This window comes from Drosophila rhopaloa, unplaced genomic scaffold, assembly GCF_018152115.1.
Source record: "Drosophila rhopaloa isolate 14029-0021.01 unplaced genomic scaffold, ASM1815211v1 contig_12, whole genome shotgun sequence".
Lineage (NCBI taxonomy): Eukaryota > Metazoa > Arthropoda > Insecta > Diptera > Drosophilidae > Drosophila > Drosophila rhopaloa.
The window spans coordinates 1-18,526 of NW_025334995.1; the positions used below are offsets into that span (position 1 = coordinate 1).

The following is an 18,526-nucleotide window of genomic DNA, read 5'->3' on the forward strand; positions in this document are numbered from 1 at the left end:
ATTTAATTTGGGACTTCCCAGTATTCTGACCCAGCAAGAGGTAAATATTATATGCCTATAAATACTCCCAGAAATTCTTACGTGATATATTCCCAAGTCCAGGCTCAGGATGAGCGACATTTACCAAGACCACTACCAAATGTTGGGATTGCGCAGGGACGCCACCGAAAGTCTTATTAAAAGCTCTTTTCGGAAATTGTCTCTGCAATGGCATCCCGACAAAAACATAAGCGGATCGGAGCAGTTCTTGAAGATCAACAACGCGTACCGCGTTCTGATCGACCCCAAAAAACGAGCCTCATATGATCACTCCACTTTGAAGACTAAATCTCAAAGTCACGTCCACCCCTCCGAGGACTTTATTGTCTCTGATATAATGGCTCGCCGTGATCGCTACTACTTGTCCAAGGGTAACTTTGAACAGCCAAATCGATTCTTCCCAATTCCAAACCCAGGCGAACCTAACCAAGACGATTTTTACAAAAAGCTCAAAGTGGCTATATGTATCGGAGGCGTACTATTGGCCTATGTGACATACAAAATATATCGGGGATACCATCCTCCGATGCCAGTTCCGGAGGCAGTCATCACACAGGTTGTACCCCAGGAATTCAGTGAAATGCACCCGGCGTCTCTGTGGACATTGATCTCTTGGCTGGCCGCTTTAAGATCGAAAACACTTTCAAGACTCGGCAAATTGACTTCAGGTCCAAATATTCGACTGACTTCCAAGACTCTAAATGCATCTTTATCTTCTACTGCTAACGTCGTCGCCAAAATTGTAACCCAAAAACCACAAGCCGCAATTCTTTCGGCGACTTCAACTACGTCTTTGACTTCCGCTGCCAACGTTGTTGCTAAGTCACTAACACAAAAACAAATTGAATTGAATCATGCTGCTGAGATAGTCGCCAAAACTCTAACCCAGGGATCACAAGCCGGAATATCTTCTGTTTCGAAAACAGTTGTCGCCAAAACTCTAACCCAGGGATCACAAGCCGGAATATCTTCTGCTTCGAAAACAGTTGTTGCCAAAACATTAACCCAGGGATCACAAAACGGACCTTTTAATGCTGCCGACTATGCAACTAAAAAAACTTTTGCAGGACTGCTAAAATACTGGAAACAGCTTACTGAATCAGTAAGAAAAGGATCTGCCTCCACGTTATCATACAATGTCAGTCCGGCCTTAAAATCCTTCACAAAAGCCACAGGTGAAGGTGTAGGAAACGGTTGGAAATGGACTGTATCAAAAACCACTCCTTATTTGGGTTCTCCTCAACGTTATATAAATAGAGATACTTTGGACAAGGCAACAAAAGTTATAGTTACTAATATTGTTCCTGGCTCAGGTTCGGTTCTATATTCAGCAGCAAGAAGTACCATCAAATATATAAAAACAGGAACTTCAAAGGCTAGAAGTATGTGGCCAGTTAACTTTTCTTCTGTGATGCCCTTACGCTCCGCCTTTTCATCAGCTCCCAGGGTGGCTACCGAAGGTATAAAAAAACCAATGCCATCACAAACGGCACCGCCGGCTTGTGAATCTAGTCCGAGTTCTCCAAGTTCAGCGGAGCTTCCAGGAAATCAACCAATGACTTCAACAATGGTCTGTCTTGGTGTATGTGTCACAATCTTGATATCATTGTGTGTTTCTGCATATTACGTAATACCTCAAGGACCTAAAATATCAGAGTCACCAACCGGTTATGTTTCGGCTGCCAACAATCTTATTAAGAAAACTTCCGCAGGAGTGTATACGGGCTGGAAGTGGGCCAAAGGCTCTTATACAACTACAGTAAATCCGACTTTAACAGCTTCTAAAAACGCTGTTGTAAAAGGTGTGAGAACTGGCTGGAATTGGACTGCATCCAATACGGGTCCATATCTAGTTTCCCCGCTGAAGAATATCTTTAACGCAGTTTGGGACAGGGTAGTACCGCCGAAGTAATTGGGGAGGGTACATATCGAGTTCTAGGGGCGAAAACAATTTTTATAGGAACAATCAGAAAAAATAAATTTTAAGAAATATAACTTTGTTGTTTTTAATTTTTTTTTTTGATCTTTTCGATGTGGTAATATTTAAATACTACGGAATCAGACATCTTCATATATCATATATGTAGCTCCCATAGGAAAATCTAATAAATTAAAAAAATAAATATGAAAAAAATATTTATTTTGCTGTGTTTCTACTTATCAAAATATTCCTTTGAGATATAGTAATTATATACTATATATCAGAATTACCCTTTTAGTTTTGTTAAAATCGGACAACAATATCATATAGCTGCCATAGAAACGATGACAAAATGCAGCGCACAATCGACATAGCTTCATTGTTTTTAATAACATAGGTATAGAAATGGAAATGTAGTCGGCTTGCCGAAGTTTGCTTCCTTTCTTGTTTTTTAATGAGATCTAGATTAATAAAAATAGCATTTAATAAATAATACTGGGATGAATTCCAAAATAAAATGCATTTTCGTTCCCAGTTTTATAAATAAGACTTTATCTATATTATTTTATTTTTTTATAAACAATACCGTATCTTTATTAATTAACATTTAAATAAATAACAAATGTTATTTTTTCAACCTGTTTTTTTTGGGCTAATCTAATCTGTAAAATAAAACCATTTGTAATAATATAAATATAAATACAAATTATAAACTATTTATATATTTTTTACTCAAAAATTTATTTCAAAAATGTTTTGTAAATTTGTTAAATATGTAGGTATTATTCTCGATATGCGAAATACTTTGGATCAAGTAAAACCTTTCTTTTCAAAATTTATTAGATAAACAAATCTTTACTTATTTGTAAATTTAGACATCATTTAAAAAAAACTACAATAATAAGTACAAGTACAAGGTTACAATAAAATAAAAATCTTTAATTTTACACCCTAAAAAGGAGGGACCGACATGTTCTTAAATATAAGTATAAAGTTATATTTAATATTTGTATCCAATATTTGGTTCATGACACCCAATTTGATTCTCCGGTTTAGTTAAAAATATGTTGTATGGCAAAACATACAAGTTAAAATACAAATATAAAGTAAAACAAGAAGAAACGCTTTAGTCGTGAGCTTTGACTTTAAGATAATAATATAATAAATATAATGTTATATAACTTGTAAACTAATGGTGCTATTTTTTTTGGAGTGCTGATATATATTTGGTGCTAATCACGACATATTTCGCCCAATATTTGGCGGCTACGAGGTCTCTAAAGTGTTTGTTTGTGGGTGCTAGCCTGGGAGTGGCAACATTTGATAAGTGCCAAGTCTCTAGCTCTTATAGATTCCTAAATATCGACGTTCAGATTAGATTAAGAATATACATATGTACTTCATAGTAGAGGTGGGCACGGGCCGGGTTTTTTTCGTGGTCCGCGGGCTTACACAGGCCCGGAGCGGGCCCGGGCCCTTAAAATTAAGATTCGTGCGGGCCCGGGCCTTAGCAAAAAGGCCCGGCCCGTGATAACCCGAAATAGGCCCGTAAAAGCCTGAAATAGTTATACGAGCGAAAGGCTTTTTTCAACATCGGGCCATGTTTTAAATGAAAAACGCTCTAGGCTAAAAAGCACAAATTTAGAAAACATTTTATTTTTAAATAAAAATTTGACTTAGTTCGTTTTTTATTAAATACATAACAATATTCAATATACCTTAATAAATGTGCACTTATAATATATATAAGTTGCATGTCTTTTAAATTTCCTTATATGTGTAAATAAGTTTCGTGCCGGGCCGGGCCTCTCAAAAAAGAGTTTGTTTTCTACTTCATAGTATCGGAAACGTTTATTTCTATCTGTTACTTACATTCCAATTTTCCTGTATTTGTCAAAAGGGAACTGCTAAAAAAAAACTTAAAATGGCTTTAGCACAAGATTCATATTAAGAGGAGGATACATATATTCTTAAAACTGTAACCTACCTGAAATTCAAAACAAGTTCATACTTACACTTAAAAGAAGAAATATCTAAAACCACAAAAAAATCATGTTTCGTAAAACACAAGGGTAACAAGACAAAAGCGAATTCTTTGAAAGATTTGAACGCCTTTTTGTATCTCATTATCTAATTTTTATACCCTTGCAGAGGGTATTATAATGTTTGTCAAAAGTGTGCAACGCAGTGAAGGAGACATCTCCGACCTTATAAAGTATATACAGTGGCTCACATCTTATTTCCACCAGTGCTCAAGTAAAACTTTAAATCGCTGAATTTGCAAATTAAGAGAGATATTGGAACATTTCAAACGCATATTTATAGCTCTGTATTTTAACTTTTATTTCATGAATTCATTTTTAAATATTTGTTTAATATTTATTTTGATTTTTAGACTCAAATAACAGGTAAAATGAATGCCACAGCTTAGTTCAACCAGCCCTTAAAATTATATATATTTTTTTAAGATTATGTACTAAAAATGATAAAATAATATTTTTTATGACCAGCCTCCTTGTAAACAATCATTTAAAGTCTTTTTGGGATTGAATCGACCAATTTTTAAGTCACTTGGGGACTAATTTTGGCCCATTCTTCGAGTAATGCGTTTTTTAGGTCCGTCTTATTGAAAATTTGACGCTTTCTAATTTTTCTGTCCAATATAGCCCATCAATTATCAATAATATTATTATCTGGAGACCAGGCTGATGGTTTCATGATATGCGGGCAACTTTAAATGAGCCATGTCGGCAGAGTTCGCGATGTGTGCTTGGGATAATTGTCCTGATAAAATCGGAATTTATCACGAATCCCCAGATTTTCTGCACTTTGCAGCAAAATGGACTTCAATATGTTTAAATTAAGAGTTTTGTTCATTGTTGTGTCCACCAAATCCAAAATCCCGGCTCAGGCTGCCGACATACAGAGATTATATTGGTCTTTGATATAACCATGTCCGTCTGTCCGTCTGTCTGTTTCTACGCAAACTAGTCTCTCAGTTTTAAAGATATCGAATTGAAACCTTGCACACACCCTTTGCACGCAGTAATAAGTCGGAATGGCTGGGATCGGCCGACTATATCCTATAGCTGCCATATAACTGCACGATCGGAAATGCTACAACTTTGGTGTTTTTAAGGTTGGGATTTTTTATGAGTATTAAGAATGCATCATATGATTAATTTTGGAGAATATAATTTACAGAATATTCTGCAGTGTATATTAATTTCGGCTCCGCCCGAAGTTAGCTTTCCTTTCTTGTTAGTAGTAAGTTTGGTTAACTTTGTTTATCGTGGCACAGAAATTACCAAAATATTTTTGTTTTTAATAAACAAATTTAAGTCACCTAAAAACTTTTTCAAAATAAAACTGATTTGTATATAATTCAAGTGTATTAAACTTTTTCCGTAAAATAAATAATATTATTTTTAAAAGAGGTTAGCAGCATTTGATACTTTTAAGCGCATTGGGGAAAAACTTTTTGAATATCTAAATAAATAAACGGATGGGCAGCACTGGTGCCTATCGATAACGCGTGGCCGATAGCGCAATCGATAGCCTCGACTCGGACGTGGTTTTTCCCATTTGGCAATGCAGCAAATTCGCGGATGTAACGAGACGCCGTGCTCCCCGTATCCTGGAGATAAACAAACGTAGTAAAGTAGCCCGCAGGTGTCACCTTGCATGTGGATCCAATAAAGGAGCGAGAGGAATTCTTCCGCAGACCTTAGTTTCAGAATTAAGGTAATCTTCCCCTGGTTTGATATTGTTAAGTTTAAGACCCGGATGCGATAAGTGCTCTTCGGGGGGCGGGGAGTCCCTCTGATTACTGCGCATTACTTTGGACGAACCACTCTCAACGATCTTCTCCCACAGAGCAACAACCAGAAGCAACTAAACGCAATGTCGACGGCGCGCAATTCCGCTGAGCCAGCGGATTTGGCGCTCTTGGTGGGCAGCAATAACAACAATGGCAGCCGCAGCAGAAGTGGCGGCACTCCTCGGAAATATAACACCGCCGGAGCCCCAAACTCCATCAGAATGTGGCCCGCCAGCAACATAAACAACAACCAAAGCAACCAAAAGCAGATAAACTCGATCTGCCAGCAAGCGCAGGCGGGTCACAAGCTGATGATCATCATGCGTGGTCCTCCGGGAAGTGGAAAGAGCACTCTGGCCGAATCCACCCTGCGTCAGGCCCACTTGCTCGAGCGGCACAAAGTGCGTGACTTTGTCTTCAGCTCGGACGACTACTTCTGGACGCGCCATGGGTACGAGTTCGATCGCACCCTGCTACAAGCCGCCCACGAGTGGAATCAGCGTCGAGTGCGCGAGAAGGCCGCCAGCGGCTGGAGCCCCATCTTCGTGGACAACACCAACACGATGGTGTGGGAAATGCAGCCCTACGTCCAGATCGCCGTGCAGCACGGATATGTCCTGGAGCTGCTTGAGCCACAGACCAGCTGGAGCAAGTCGGCAAGCAAGCTGGCGCAAAAGAACACACACCAGGTTCAACGGGAGGCCATACAGCGCATGCTGGAGCGCTATGAGCGCACTACTGCAGAAGACCTCATTCAGGTAAAATCATAATCCATTCCTATTAGAGAAAACTACCTTAATTATTTATGTTGGGAACTAAAAACTTTTTTAATTTGATGCTTTGTTGTGAGTTACTATTTGAATGAATTGGTAAGATATGAAACAAATATTTTTTTAGCTGAGCACATGAAAAAATACATTTTTTTATAAGGCGGGACTCAAAACTCTAAAAAGACTCAAAACAATATTATAAAATAACGAAATATTTTTAGAGGGACTTATAACTTTAGTCAAAAGTTTACAATGCAACGAATGAATCACATCCGACCCTATAAAGAATATATATTCTTAATCAGCATCACCAGGCGAGTGAATATAGATATGTCCATCTGCCCGTCCTCTCAGTTTTAAAGCTATCTGCATGAAACTTCCCCCAATTCTTTCTATAAATCATTTTAAAAAATGATAACTTTGTTGTTTAACCATTGTTTACACTTTCCGAAATACGGGTTTCATTTAATATTGGAAATTAAAGAATTTATTTTAAGTAAATTCGTCATAGCATTATTGTTTTTAAATATATTACATATTTGATATAGTTGCAATGGTACAAAACCTTTTTAAGACATCTTTAACTATTTTATCTGGATAAAGTCTCGTGACCGATATAGACAAGGCAGAACTTGTAACTCAAACCAAAAAGCCGATTAAGAAAGGTTTAATATTAGTCCCGATCGAAAGGATTCGATCCCTTATACAGTAGTGCATATTTAAATGTATTTTTTAATCTAATTTTTCGGCAGTTGTTAAAGGAGACAAAGTACACAGTGGACCTGCCGCAACTGCGTCAACGTCCGCCGCTTCCTACGGTGCCTGTCGTCAACACATCAGATGAGAACAAGTCTTTGGAAGCCTTAGTCCCAGCGCCACAGCAACATACCTATAATCTAAATGCTAATGCCCAAAGCTGGGTGCCCTACGAACAGGGAGCGCCATCTTACTGGTCACAGACAGCGGATTCAGCAGAATCAGGAGACTTAGCATTTCCGGCAGTATCGGACGCTCCGGTTGATCCAGCTTCATCATCGTGCGAGGCTTCGCTTATCAAACTACTTCGCGACGAGACCAAAACAGAGAAGGCGCCACCGAAAGCCGAGTCCAGTGAGGTAAAGCCTTTTCAGAGGCACCGCTTAGACTGCCCCAATGAGCCTGGAGGTTTTGCACTTTTGCGCCAGATGTACCCCAACAAGCAGCTGGCAGGCCTCTGGGATCTCTTTGTCAAGTGCCAGGCCGACGTGGACTGGGCCGTTGATATTCTGCTTAAGGAGGACGAGCTCAACGCTGCAACGGGATCGGATCAGTTCGGGCTAGAAGCTACCGTGAATACCGAGGAGGGGGCGGACTTTCTATGCGATTGCGACAAGTCGGTAAGGAGCCAAGAGTCTCCAGTTTCCAGTCCCAAGTCCTCGTCTCCAACTCTGCCAGCTTCTAAGCCCGCATCTAAACCGCAGCGTCTAGCCCGCAACAAACGCATTTCGGTGCCCACCAACAAGGAGTTGCAGCTGAAAATCCAGAATTGCTTTGTTTTAGGTGAGAGATTCACTTGTAAATGGCACATTATGTATATTCCATAGAAGTCAAGTTGATGCCATTGCACAAGGTATTTTAATTTCAGTCAAAAGTTTGTATCGCAGTTCCGATACACAGCGTATATACCCCTTTCCCAACTTTTCACTTTAAACTTTTTATTACTATAAACCCAGTCTAAATGCATTTTGATTAAAATATTAGTATATTTACGATTGTGTATATATATATATATAGTATATTTATATTGTGATCCGATATATTATAAATATGTGGTTTCGATCCTTTTTCAGGCGACGAACAATACTCGGAGCACACCCGTAAAATTCGCGACATTCGTAATGGGATTCTGGACCAACCCGTAGTGACCAAATTGCCGGAAGAGCTCGAAGAAGCGGACCAGGAAGAGCCGGAAGAGGGGGACCCTGAAGACAATACTTTGCTTGAAATGGATCTGGGCACCGTTCTTATTGAGCAGCTGCGCACTCAGTTCCACACGGACGATGAGATGTTGCCGACGGAGCAGGAACTACCCGCCGGCACAAAAATATTTGTGCCGAGACAGCTGGCCAAGCAGCTATATATGCTGTGGATGGAGGCCGTGTACAACCAGCTGGAAGAGCAGCGCCAGCAAACACTGCGTGATGATGAGCAGTTCGCTCGCTTGCTTAAGCACCCGGAATACGCTGAGTGCAGCGAGTCCCCGAGCAATGTAGGTGAACTTCTGGACATGGAGTTCGCCTGGAGCATATACAACAGCGAGCAGCTCGCAGCCAAGCAGGCAGCCGAGTTGGCCGCCCGTAAACAACCACCCAACGACATCGCCACCCACCTAACCAAGATGAAGCTGTGCGAGACGTTCCCCAACATTCCCAACGACACGGTGCTTGAAATCTTTGCGGCCACCGGCAGCAACTATGGCCAAACAGTCGAGGTCTTGGACAGCAACGTACAGAGCTCGCTCACTGGTGCCGAGCTATACGAGCAAGCTCTTCGCGAGGGTGAAAAGTTAAGTGATCAGGTGGCGCTGGAGGAGCAAAAGAACCTGCATTCGCAAAAACAAGTGCAACAAAATTCCTCCGGCCAAGGCCAGCGCTCCAGTTCCAGTTCGTCCACCACTGGTCGTTCGCCCCTGCTGCACGAAGAGGCGAAGTGTGCTGCTCTCCGCGACTTTGAGGAGACTCGAAACATGGCCGCCCATCACTCCCAGCTAAAAGCTGAGTGCTACCTGAAGGCCAAGCAGGCGGTACAGCGCGGTAATGGCAGCGTGGCGCTTTATTATTCTGAGATAGCCAAGCTGCACAAGCAAAAGATCGACGTCTTCAACCAGCGGGCGGCCAACTGCATTATGGAGGTGCATCGGCACACGCAGAACAACCCCGACCTGTTAGACCTGCATTACCTCCATACGGTAGAAGCGATCAGCTGTCTGGACCTCTTTCTCGACCGACACATTACTGTGCTGCGCAACTCCACACGCGTCTACAAGCATGTCTTCATCATCACGGGCCGTGGATTGCACAGCGCTAACGGAGTGTCCACCATTAAGAACCGGGTGAAGTCCAGATTGGGCGAACGGCGTTTGCGGTAAGTGAAAGACAATATTTGTCAAGAGCCCATCTTCAAATCATTGTGCTTTTTCAGATGGCAGGAGGTCAATCCAGGCTTGTTGCGCGTCAAGGTGTTTTCGGCGTCACGCCACTCAAAAAACTTCTAATTGGACAGGGACTTGCGAGCCAGAGTGGGCTTGAAATTGCCAAGAAGGACCAAAGGCAACGAACAGAGAAGCGAGATAACTACCTCATCCGTTAATTGATTTTAGTATCATTGCTTACAAAATTCGAAGTTTAAGATTCCCTCCAATCCTGCCCACTGTATTACTTTTGAATGTGTTCTAGAACCAATGAAAACATTCCCGATTTTATTACTCTATATTACTTAAAATGCTCGTCCCTATTTTTTAACATAAGTTTCAACTTTGCTTCCAAATTGGAGTTCGTGTAAGACGCGAATTTTCAATCGCCGCTGCAAGTGGGTTTCAAGTATCTTCCTATAAGATACCTATACACACAAATTACTTATTTTGTAATACAATTTTATAAAAACTACCCCATAATGTTCATAAAAGTGTAAGAACTCTAGTTTTAAAGTACAAGTTATCCAAAAATTACCATTAAAGTTCAGTTTGGTACGCAATATTTGCGAGTGTTTCAAAATGTTTGCCTCCAATAGAGCGAGTCGTTGTACAAAAGACTACTAAGCCGAGAACTATCTAGTTTTCACATGTGGGAAAACTAAAATACATTTTCCTATATTAAATATTCGTAATAAGTGGACAATCAAATAGAGCGAGACGTTGTACATAAGACTATAAAGCCGATCATTGTCTAGTTTTAACATTTGGGAAAACTAAAATACATTTTTGTACGTTAAATGTTCTCAATAAGTGGAAAGAATGATTTATTTTCTGTTTGCAAGTCTATTAAGGAATCTACCAGATTGTGTTCTATACCTAACATTAACTATAAATGTACTGTAAAATAGTAACATGTTTTTATCCTCGAACTGTGACTGGATGTAATTATATTTATTTTGACTAAATCTATTCTTTTCCATCTTACTTCATTGAAGCACTTTTGAGTACCCCTAACATGGTTATTTCTTGAGCTTACAAAAACCTTTTAGTTAAGATGTCGAATTTTTCATGGCTTTAACGGATTCTTCGATGTCATATTTAAATTTTTATTAGCGGTCTTCATACAGGTACCCCTGTAAGACGTCTCATCCTCCTGGCTACCTGACCATCTGCCCACCCAAATACAACCGAAACTTTGGGTATTGTTTGGAACAAGGAAAGACAATCTTTATTTACCACTACAAAAACTTCTAGCCTAACATCGGAAATATAGTGCACGTAGCTAGAGAGAATTCGAGGATTAGCTGAGGATACACATCAGAGTGTACACCTGCTGGCTGAACAACACATTCAGGTAAATCTAACTTAGTCTAGAACATCGATGGCAGTCTGAGCGAGGGCTCCATGGCTTTGGCTGGGATAGGTGGTGGTCACTAGGTGGGGTACTTGAGCGGCGATGGCGATTGGGGGTCGGAGACTCGCGCGTCCGGCGACTGATTCTCCTTGCCGTCGTGGAGACGGTTGCCGATGGCCATTAGCTCCATGAGATTCGACCGGCTGCGCTTGGGCGTGAAGCGCGAACTGCCTGAGTTTGTGGCCTTCTCGCGCGGTGGGGTGTTTAAGAAGACGCCTTCGAAGATCGTCTCCAGGCTTTTGGAGTCGTCGGCGTCGCCGGGCGGGCTGATCTGGGCGTTGATCTCGCACAGGGCCACATACTCGGGGTCGTTATGGCGGGAGGGCTCCTCCTCACCGGGAAGGAGCTGGTGCCTCAGGGGCTGCTTGGGCGTCTCGATGTCCGACAGATTGAGGTCGTCTATGGGCGATGGTGTTCGTCCGTGGGGCGAGAAGGTGCGGATTTCGAAGGTCGGCAGCTCGTCGCAGCTGCCATCAGGAGACAGCTCTTCCCGGTCAAATGCCAGCGACAGATCGCTTTCACTCTCCATGTCCACGGAGGACATTGAGCACTGCAGACGGAAGGACCCGTTCAGCTGGTCTCCCTCCGCACACGTATTCACTGCTTCCGAAGTCTCCATGGTCTGTCTGGACTCTAAAAGGCTGCTGTTGTTTATATACATTACAGGGATCTATTTCTGCCTGCCTGCATCCGCGGCCGACTTCGCGGAATTCTGCGTCCGCAGGTAACCGGTATTTGGGATCAAACCCTGTTCGCAGGTAACCAGTATTTGGAATCAATCACTGCCCTTTTTCCGTCAGTCCAAGCAATTTTAAATCTCAACAATTTAATTTACAAGCCGTCACTTTGCTAGGGATGGGAGACAGATGCGCTCCAGAAAGGGATCGTTCGCTGTGAGTGGCAATCGGGAGCAGCCGATACTCGTGTCAGCCTGTTCTCACAGGCGGCGTTTCTTCAACAGCTACAAAATTCTGCAACAGCGCCTTTTTTTCTAGCACATGACAGCTAGAAAGAGATTACAGAATAATTATTTAAAATTATACTTTTCTATGAATGTAGGCATTCAACTCACCAGCCTTGATGTAGCATTAAACATTAAAGTCACAAATATAACAAGGACGGAAGCTAACTTCGGCAAGCCGAGTTTTAATACCCTTGCAAACTTTGAAAAGATTGAAAAGGTAGCGAAAGGAATAATGTATACATAAATAAACTAGATTTGCACAGTTTCATGTCAATAGCTTTTAAAATAAAAAAGATTTTTTTGCAGCTTTTAACAATTTTTCTTACGGAAGCTATAGGTATATAGACGTCCGATCGGCAAGCGCTTTTACCCTGATTAAGCTATGCTTAAATAAATAAGACTTGAAAAAATGCATGTCAATAGCTAGTATACTGCGCGAAATATCCTAAATATCATTAACCGATTTCACCCTATTGTTCCTATGGGAGCTATAGGATAGGACGTCCGATTGGCACGCGCTTTTACCCTGGTCAAGGTATCCATAAAAAAATACGGTTTGGAAAGATTCATGTCAATAGCTTTACACTGCGCGAAATATCTTCCATTCATGCAAGTTATATCCGATTGTTCCTATTTGAGCTATAGGATGTAGACATCCGATCGGGGCGGTTTTCAAACTTGATCTTCGTACACATGTTTAAGGAAGACTGTGAAAGTTTCACATCGCTAGCTTTCAAACTGAGCTCGCTAACGGTATTGAAACAGACGGACAGACGGACATGGCTATATCGACTTCCCTTTTGATCCTGATCAAGAATATATATACTTTATAGGGTCGGAAACGTCTTCTTCACTGCGTTACAAACTTCTGGCCAAAATTATAATACCCTCTGCAAGGGTATAAAAATCGCGATGGCATCACAGCCTTTGATGGCCATAATTTCTGATTGATAACTTAAATTCAAACACAAATTTAATGTCAAATTTTTTTTATAACTTTAATTCGAATCTGTCTTTTGTTTGTTTCGTTTATGCTTAGCTTGCATTTGCTCGTTAAACAAGTTAATTAGTGAAACTATCGTACATCGCCGTTAAAAGACATAAACTGTGATATATACGGTATAGCATTTACTTGAGTTTACACATCCATTTATAGTACTCCATTTTGCTAACACTGCTGCATTCCGTAAAGTGCAATTAAACATTTATCTATCTTAAGTAAGTTTCGATGCGCAAGCTTTTAGCTGCCCACTCAACACAATTGTTGCTCTGTCATAAAAACAATTTATCAATAAATTATTTAACAAATAGTTCAAAGCGTATTTGAAAATATACATTAATAGTTTGTGTTTTCCTTACCTACAATTAAATTACATTTAAATACAAATCGTTAAAGTAATGCCTAGAAAACAAATTTTATTTCTTGGAAGTTTGTTTTTATCTTAATTGTTATACATATTTTGAGCGGAGATTTTATTTAACTAACACCGTTTTGGTTTATTCCATACTCTTGGGGTGAAACACGAAAGTTGCCACAAATCTTGTGCCTAAACATTTAATTTAATTATATTAAATTCAATATGATGCTTTTTCAGTAAGCGATGTCCCTTATTCTCTGTATGTGTATGTATATTTATGTATGGTTATGCAGGTTATTACTATGTAATTTTGATGGTGAATGGCTGGATGCATATCTCCTTATTTTTATCCCAGCACAACCCCTTTTAGTTTGAGTATTAGACCGTTTATTTATTTAAGTGTGCCTAAAATTCTTTGTTGGGGTTACTAGTTTACCCCAACATAATAAGTTAACCAAACCGACTACCGAAGAAAATCTGAAAACAGTCGAGAATTCTACCCATGAACTTTAAATCATTTTAATGGCATTAACTGTTAAAAGTTCAGTTGCAAAATAAATTTTTATACATTTGAATAGCAAATTTGATATCTTTTAAAAAGGTCAACATATTAAAGAAATATTAAATGGGCTGAATGTGCCAAACCATTTTTTGAGTAAAGAGGCGCAGTAGAAGACAACTCCGAACATGTAAACTATTAATTGCAAATTTTTAAAAACCATGAAGCTATGTCCCAAAAAATTGTTTGATCGTTCCTATGGCAGCTATATGATATAGTTTGTAGATTCGATAGATATGACGATATATTTTGATAAAATTAAATTATAAAAAATCTCTGTCTATATCCATGTATTTCCGAACAAGGAAGTTATTTTTTTCTGTTTTGTTCCATTCCGATTAATGTACTATTAAGTTTCAGATAGAAATATATAGATAGAAATGATATAGAAATGTCCGAAATGTCTCGGTTACTGATTTGCAAACTTTTGAATAAAATTTTCATCCTATTCAAGGGTATAATTTGAGAAGATTTCGGAAACTAGATCTCGCAGATCCTCATTGTTTGACATTTGTTGACATTTGAGCCAACTTTGGATTCAGGCACATTATAAGATTTGATTATGGAAACGAAAACACAAGCCTAACCTAATTATAACTTTTTGAAACACACTGTCCAATTAAAATTTAATTCCAAGCAGCCATACTTTTTAGACCTACGTTTTTGTTAGGCTCAAACTTACAAAGTATAATTGAATGAGCTTTAGAAGTTCGATTTTGGTTTTCCAGTTGGGGTTTAACATAAGACTGAGATCTTTGCTGGTCGGATAAACAACTATTTAAGTTTGGCACAAACTCTGAGTAATGCTCTCCGGGTTCTCAGTTCAGGCCCAGCAGCCGCTTGAAAGCCCGCCGGTAGTCCAGGTTGAAAATGGTGTAGATGACCGGGTTCAGTCCGGAGTTGATGTAGCCCAGCCAGGTGATGAAGTTCTTGAACTTGTTTGTGGGGCAGCAGCTCTGGCAGAAGGGCAGGATGACGTACATGAGAAAGAAGGGCAGCCAGCAGATGACGAAGACGCCCATGATGATGCCCAGGGTGCGGGCCGCTCGCCGTTCCTTGGACAGCGAGATCTTCTGCTTCTCCTCGATGAACTGGTTAACGCCGCTCGCCTTCTTCTGCAGCGGGGTGGCGGAAACGGCGGCCGCCCCCGTCGAAGATTGCGGAGGGGTCAGTTTGAGGGAAGTTTGCTCGTCCGCCTGGGTTACGCAGACCTAGAGTCAGGTTGAAGGTAAGAAGGTAAGATAAAAATTTGTATTAGCAAAAAAGTGTTTTCTAGCTTGGAGTCGTATGACAAAAAGCTTTATCTTTCATTTTTAAGAAAACAATTGGTCTATATGTCCTCTAACATACTAACTAACATACTAAAACATTTTCCGCCACTTTTTGATAATGTTACATAATGTTAATGTTAATGTTATTGAACATAAATCTTTTGTAAAATGGGGCATTCCGATTATAACAGAGTTTACAAATTAAAAGGACCCCCCAATTTTTGATTTCAAAAAATCGATTTTTTTATTTAATTCGAACTTATAACTATTCAAGAATGTTCCTTTAAAATTTCAAGTGAAAATTTCAAAAACTTTTCAAGATATAGCCGATTTATGGTGGAAGCGTAAGGCAACGCCGAAAGCTTCTTAAAACTTTAAACGACTGGGGCATGAGGTTACTCAAAAACTATTAATCCAATCGGTTTCAAATTTTAATACGTTATGCTATATATAAATAGCAATAACATGAACCAAGATAAATCAAAACGGTGAAGATCTTATTCACTTTTCAACTTGATTTGTGGCTAAAAAGAAGGCGATTTAAAAGAAACGAGGACGGAAGCTAACTTCGGCAAGCCGAAGTTTTAATACCCTTGCAGACTTTGACGAAATTGCTAAAAGTGAAAAAGTAGCGAAAGGAATAAGGTATACATAAGTAAACTAGATTTGCATCGTTTCAAGTCAATTGCTTTTATACTGCAAAAATGTCATATACAAAAAAAGGGATACTTTCGCAGCCTTTAACAATTTTTCCTATCTCCTTTAAGATATAGACTTCCGAGCGGCAAGCGCTTTTACCCTAATCAAGTCATATGCGTAAATAAATAAGAATTGGAAAATTTTATGTTAGTAGCTTACACACTGCGCGAAATATTCTGATAATCATCAAATTTGGACCGATTTCACCCTATTGTTCCTATGGGAGCTATAGGATATAGACGTCCGATCGGCACGCGCTTTCACCTTGATCAATGTATGCATAAAAAAATACAATTTGGAAAGATTCATGTCAATAGCTTGTATACTGCGCGAAATATCCTTAAAATCATTAAATATTAACCGATTTTACCCTTTTATTCCTATGGGAGCTATAGGATATAGACGTCCGATCGCCACGCGCTTTTACCCTGATCAAGGTATGCATAAAAAATACGATTTGGAAAGATTCATGTCAATAGCTTGTATACTGCGCGAAATATCCTAAAAATCATTAAATTTTAACCGATTTTACCCTTTTGTTCCTATGGGAGCTATAGGATATAGACGTCCGATCGCCACGCGCTTTTACCCTGATCAAGGTATGCATAAAAAAATACGATTTGGAAAGATTTATGTCAATAGCTTTTACACTGCGCGAAATATCTTCCATTCTTGCAAGTTATATCCGATTGTTCCTATGGGAGCTATAGGATATAGACATCCGATCGGGGCGATTTTCAAACTTGATCTGCGTACACTTGTTTTAGGACGACTGTGAAAGTTTCAGATCGCTAGCTTTTAAACTGAGCTCGCAAACGGTATTGAAACAGACGGACAGACGGACAGACGGACAGACGGACATGGCTATATCGACTCCCCTATTGATCCTGATCAAGAATATATATACTTTATAGGGTCGGAAACGTCTCCTTCACTGCGTTACAAACTTCTGACCAAAATTATAATACCCTCTGCAAGGGTATAAAAATGTTCAAAGGTCCTCCATTTTGTTAATTTTTGTGCGAATTAAAAAATCCTAGTTCATGCTATAGCCATACATGTACTCCTCCTAATCCCGTTGTAATTTTTGGTTTCAGATGTTCCAGTGAGCTGAAATCCCATGCGCCGCCAAAAAGAAGGGCTTTTGTTCAATGACAAAAACCAACAACACAAATAAAAAGGATGTTAAATTTTTTTCTTATTTTTTAAGACTTCAAATAAATTGATGTTACAAGCCAATAATAATAATATATGTACATTTCAAATTTTGACGATTTTCAATGGGCTGGTCATTGAAAATCGTCAAAATTTGAAATCGTGAATGAGGGAGGTGGAAGGGGGTCCCCTGTAATGACTTTTCTAAAAAAATTTGTCTACTACAATTAATTGTTTATTTATTATTTTTTTGCAAAAACAAGTTAAATTAAAATCGTAATTCCATAATATTTAAATATTACCAAATCCCAAAGAGCAATAGAAAAAAAATAAAAACAAGAAAGCAAGAAAACTTCAGAAAGACGAAGTTTATATACCCTTGCAGTTATTACAAAACGACTACATTTCGATTTCTATGCCTATATTTCTAAAAACAATGAAGCTATGTCGATTTTGGGCTGCATTTTGCTATCGTTTCCGTAGCAGCTATATAAAAATGTTGTCCAATTTTGATAAAACTAAAAGCGTAGTTCTGATATAGTATATAATTACTGTATCTCAAAGAAATATTTTGATAAATAGAAAAACAGCAAAAAAAACTTTTATAATTTATATATATTTTTTTAATTTTTTGATTTTCCTATGGGATTTAAATTATATAGATGTTCGATTTTAACTTAATTTAAACCGTAATTCCGTAGTACTTAAATATGACCAAATCCGAAAGAACAACAAACAAATTAAAAACAAGAAAGAAAGCTAACTTCGGACGGAGCCGAAGTTGATATACCCTTGCAGAATATTCTGTAAATTATATTCTTCAAAATTATTCATATGGTGTATTCTTAATACTCATAAAAAGTCCCAACTTCCTAACTTTAAAAACACCAAAGTTATGGCATTTGCAATCGTTCAGTTATATGACAGCTATAGGATATAGTCGGCCGATCCTTATGAAATTCGGTAGGTCGGATTAATTGGCCAAAAATAAAACTCATAGAAAATCCCAAATTCCTAACTTTAAAAACACCAAAGTTATGGCATTTCCGATCGTTCAGTTATATGGCAGCTATATGATATAGTGGCCCGATCCTGCTTGCTCCGACATATATACTACCTGCAATAGAAAGACAACTTTTGGGAAAGTTTCAAGCAAAGAGCTTTAAAACTGAAAGACTAGTTTGCGTAGAAATGGACGGACAGACGGACGGGTGGACAGACGGATATGGCTAGATCGACTCTCCTGGTGATGCTGATCAAGAATATATATACTTTATAGGGTCGGAAATGTCTCCTTCACTGCGTTGCAAACTTTTGACTGATATTATAATACCCTCTGCAAGGGTATAATAAAATAAGGTACAAAACCCATATCTTCTCAATT

The 18,526-nt window shown here is 39.2% G+C and overlaps 4 protein-coding genes across 4 annotated transcripts in view; 2 read left to right on the top strand and 2 right to left on the bottom strand.

The window, feature by feature from the left end:
* LOC123037089 (chaperone protein DnaJ) lies at positions 1-1,951 on the top strand. Its single transcript, XM_044456568.1, has 3 exons — positions 1-40; positions 103-614; positions 1,818-1,951. The coding sequence occupies exons 2-3, from the start codon at positions 110-112 to the stop codon at positions 1,949-1,951; spliced, it is 639 nt and encodes a 212-aa protein (XP_044312503.1). The 5' UTR covers positions 1-40; positions 103-109.
* A 3,582-nt stretch (positions 1,952-5,533) lies between these two features.
* Positions 5,534-10,691, top strand: LOC108042228. Its single transcript, XM_017120408.2, has 5 exons — positions 5,534-5,704; positions 5,837-6,538; positions 7,303-8,089; positions 8,380-9,673; positions 9,731-10,691. The coding sequence occupies exons 2-5, from the start codon at positions 5,864-5,866 to the stop codon at positions 9,801-9,803; spliced, it is 2,829 nt and encodes a 942-aa protein (XP_016975897.1). The 5' UTR covers positions 5,534-5,704; positions 5,837-5,863; the 3' UTR covers positions 9,804-10,691.
* Positions 10,692-10,924: 233 nt separating this feature from the next.
* On the bottom strand, positions 10,925-11,991 carry LOC108042229. Its single transcript, XM_017120409.1, has one exon. The coding sequence runs from the start codon at positions 11,795-11,797 to the stop codon at positions 11,156-11,158; it is 642 nt and encodes a 213-aa protein (XP_016975898.1). The 5' UTR covers positions 11,798-11,991; the 3' UTR covers positions 10,925-11,155.
* A 2,700-nt stretch (positions 11,992-14,691) lies between these two features.
* The window catches only part of LOC108042227 (tyramine/octopamine receptor), a 40,272-nt gene continuing 36,437 nt past the window's right edge, over positions 14,692-18,526 (bottom strand). Inside the window, exon 3 of the mRNA XM_044456569.1 lies at positions 14,692-15,228. Within this exon, the coding sequence (XP_044312504.1) occupies positions 14,836-15,228 (393 nt within the window). The 3' untranslated portion in view covers positions 14,692-14,835. The remainder of the gene's footprint in view (positions 15,229-18,526) is intronic.

Coding starts and splice junctions, on each gene's coding strand:
- LOC108042229 (XM_017120409.1), bottom strand. CDS start 11,797: ATGTATATAAACAACAGCAGCCTTTTAGAGTCCAGACAGACCATGGAG.
- LOC108042228 (XM_017120408.2), top strand. CDS start 5,864: ATGTCGACGGCGCGCAATTCCGCTGAGCCAGCGGATTTGGCGCTCTTG. Junction 6,539..7,302: donor CTGCAGAAGACCTCATTCAG/GTAAAATCATAA, acceptor ATTTTTCGGCAG/TTGTTAAAGGAGACAAAGTA. Junction 8,090..8,379: donor CCAGAATTGCTTTGTTTTAG/GTGAGAGATTCA, acceptor ATCCTTTTTCAG/GCGACGAACAATACTCGGAG.
- LOC123037089 (XM_044456568.1), top strand. CDS start 110: ATGAGCGACATTTACCAAGACCACTACCAAATGTTGGGATTGCGCAGG. Junction 615..1,817: donor GGTTGTACCCCAGGAATTCA/GTGAAATGCACC, acceptor CGACTTTAACAG/CTTCTAAAAACGCTGTTGTA.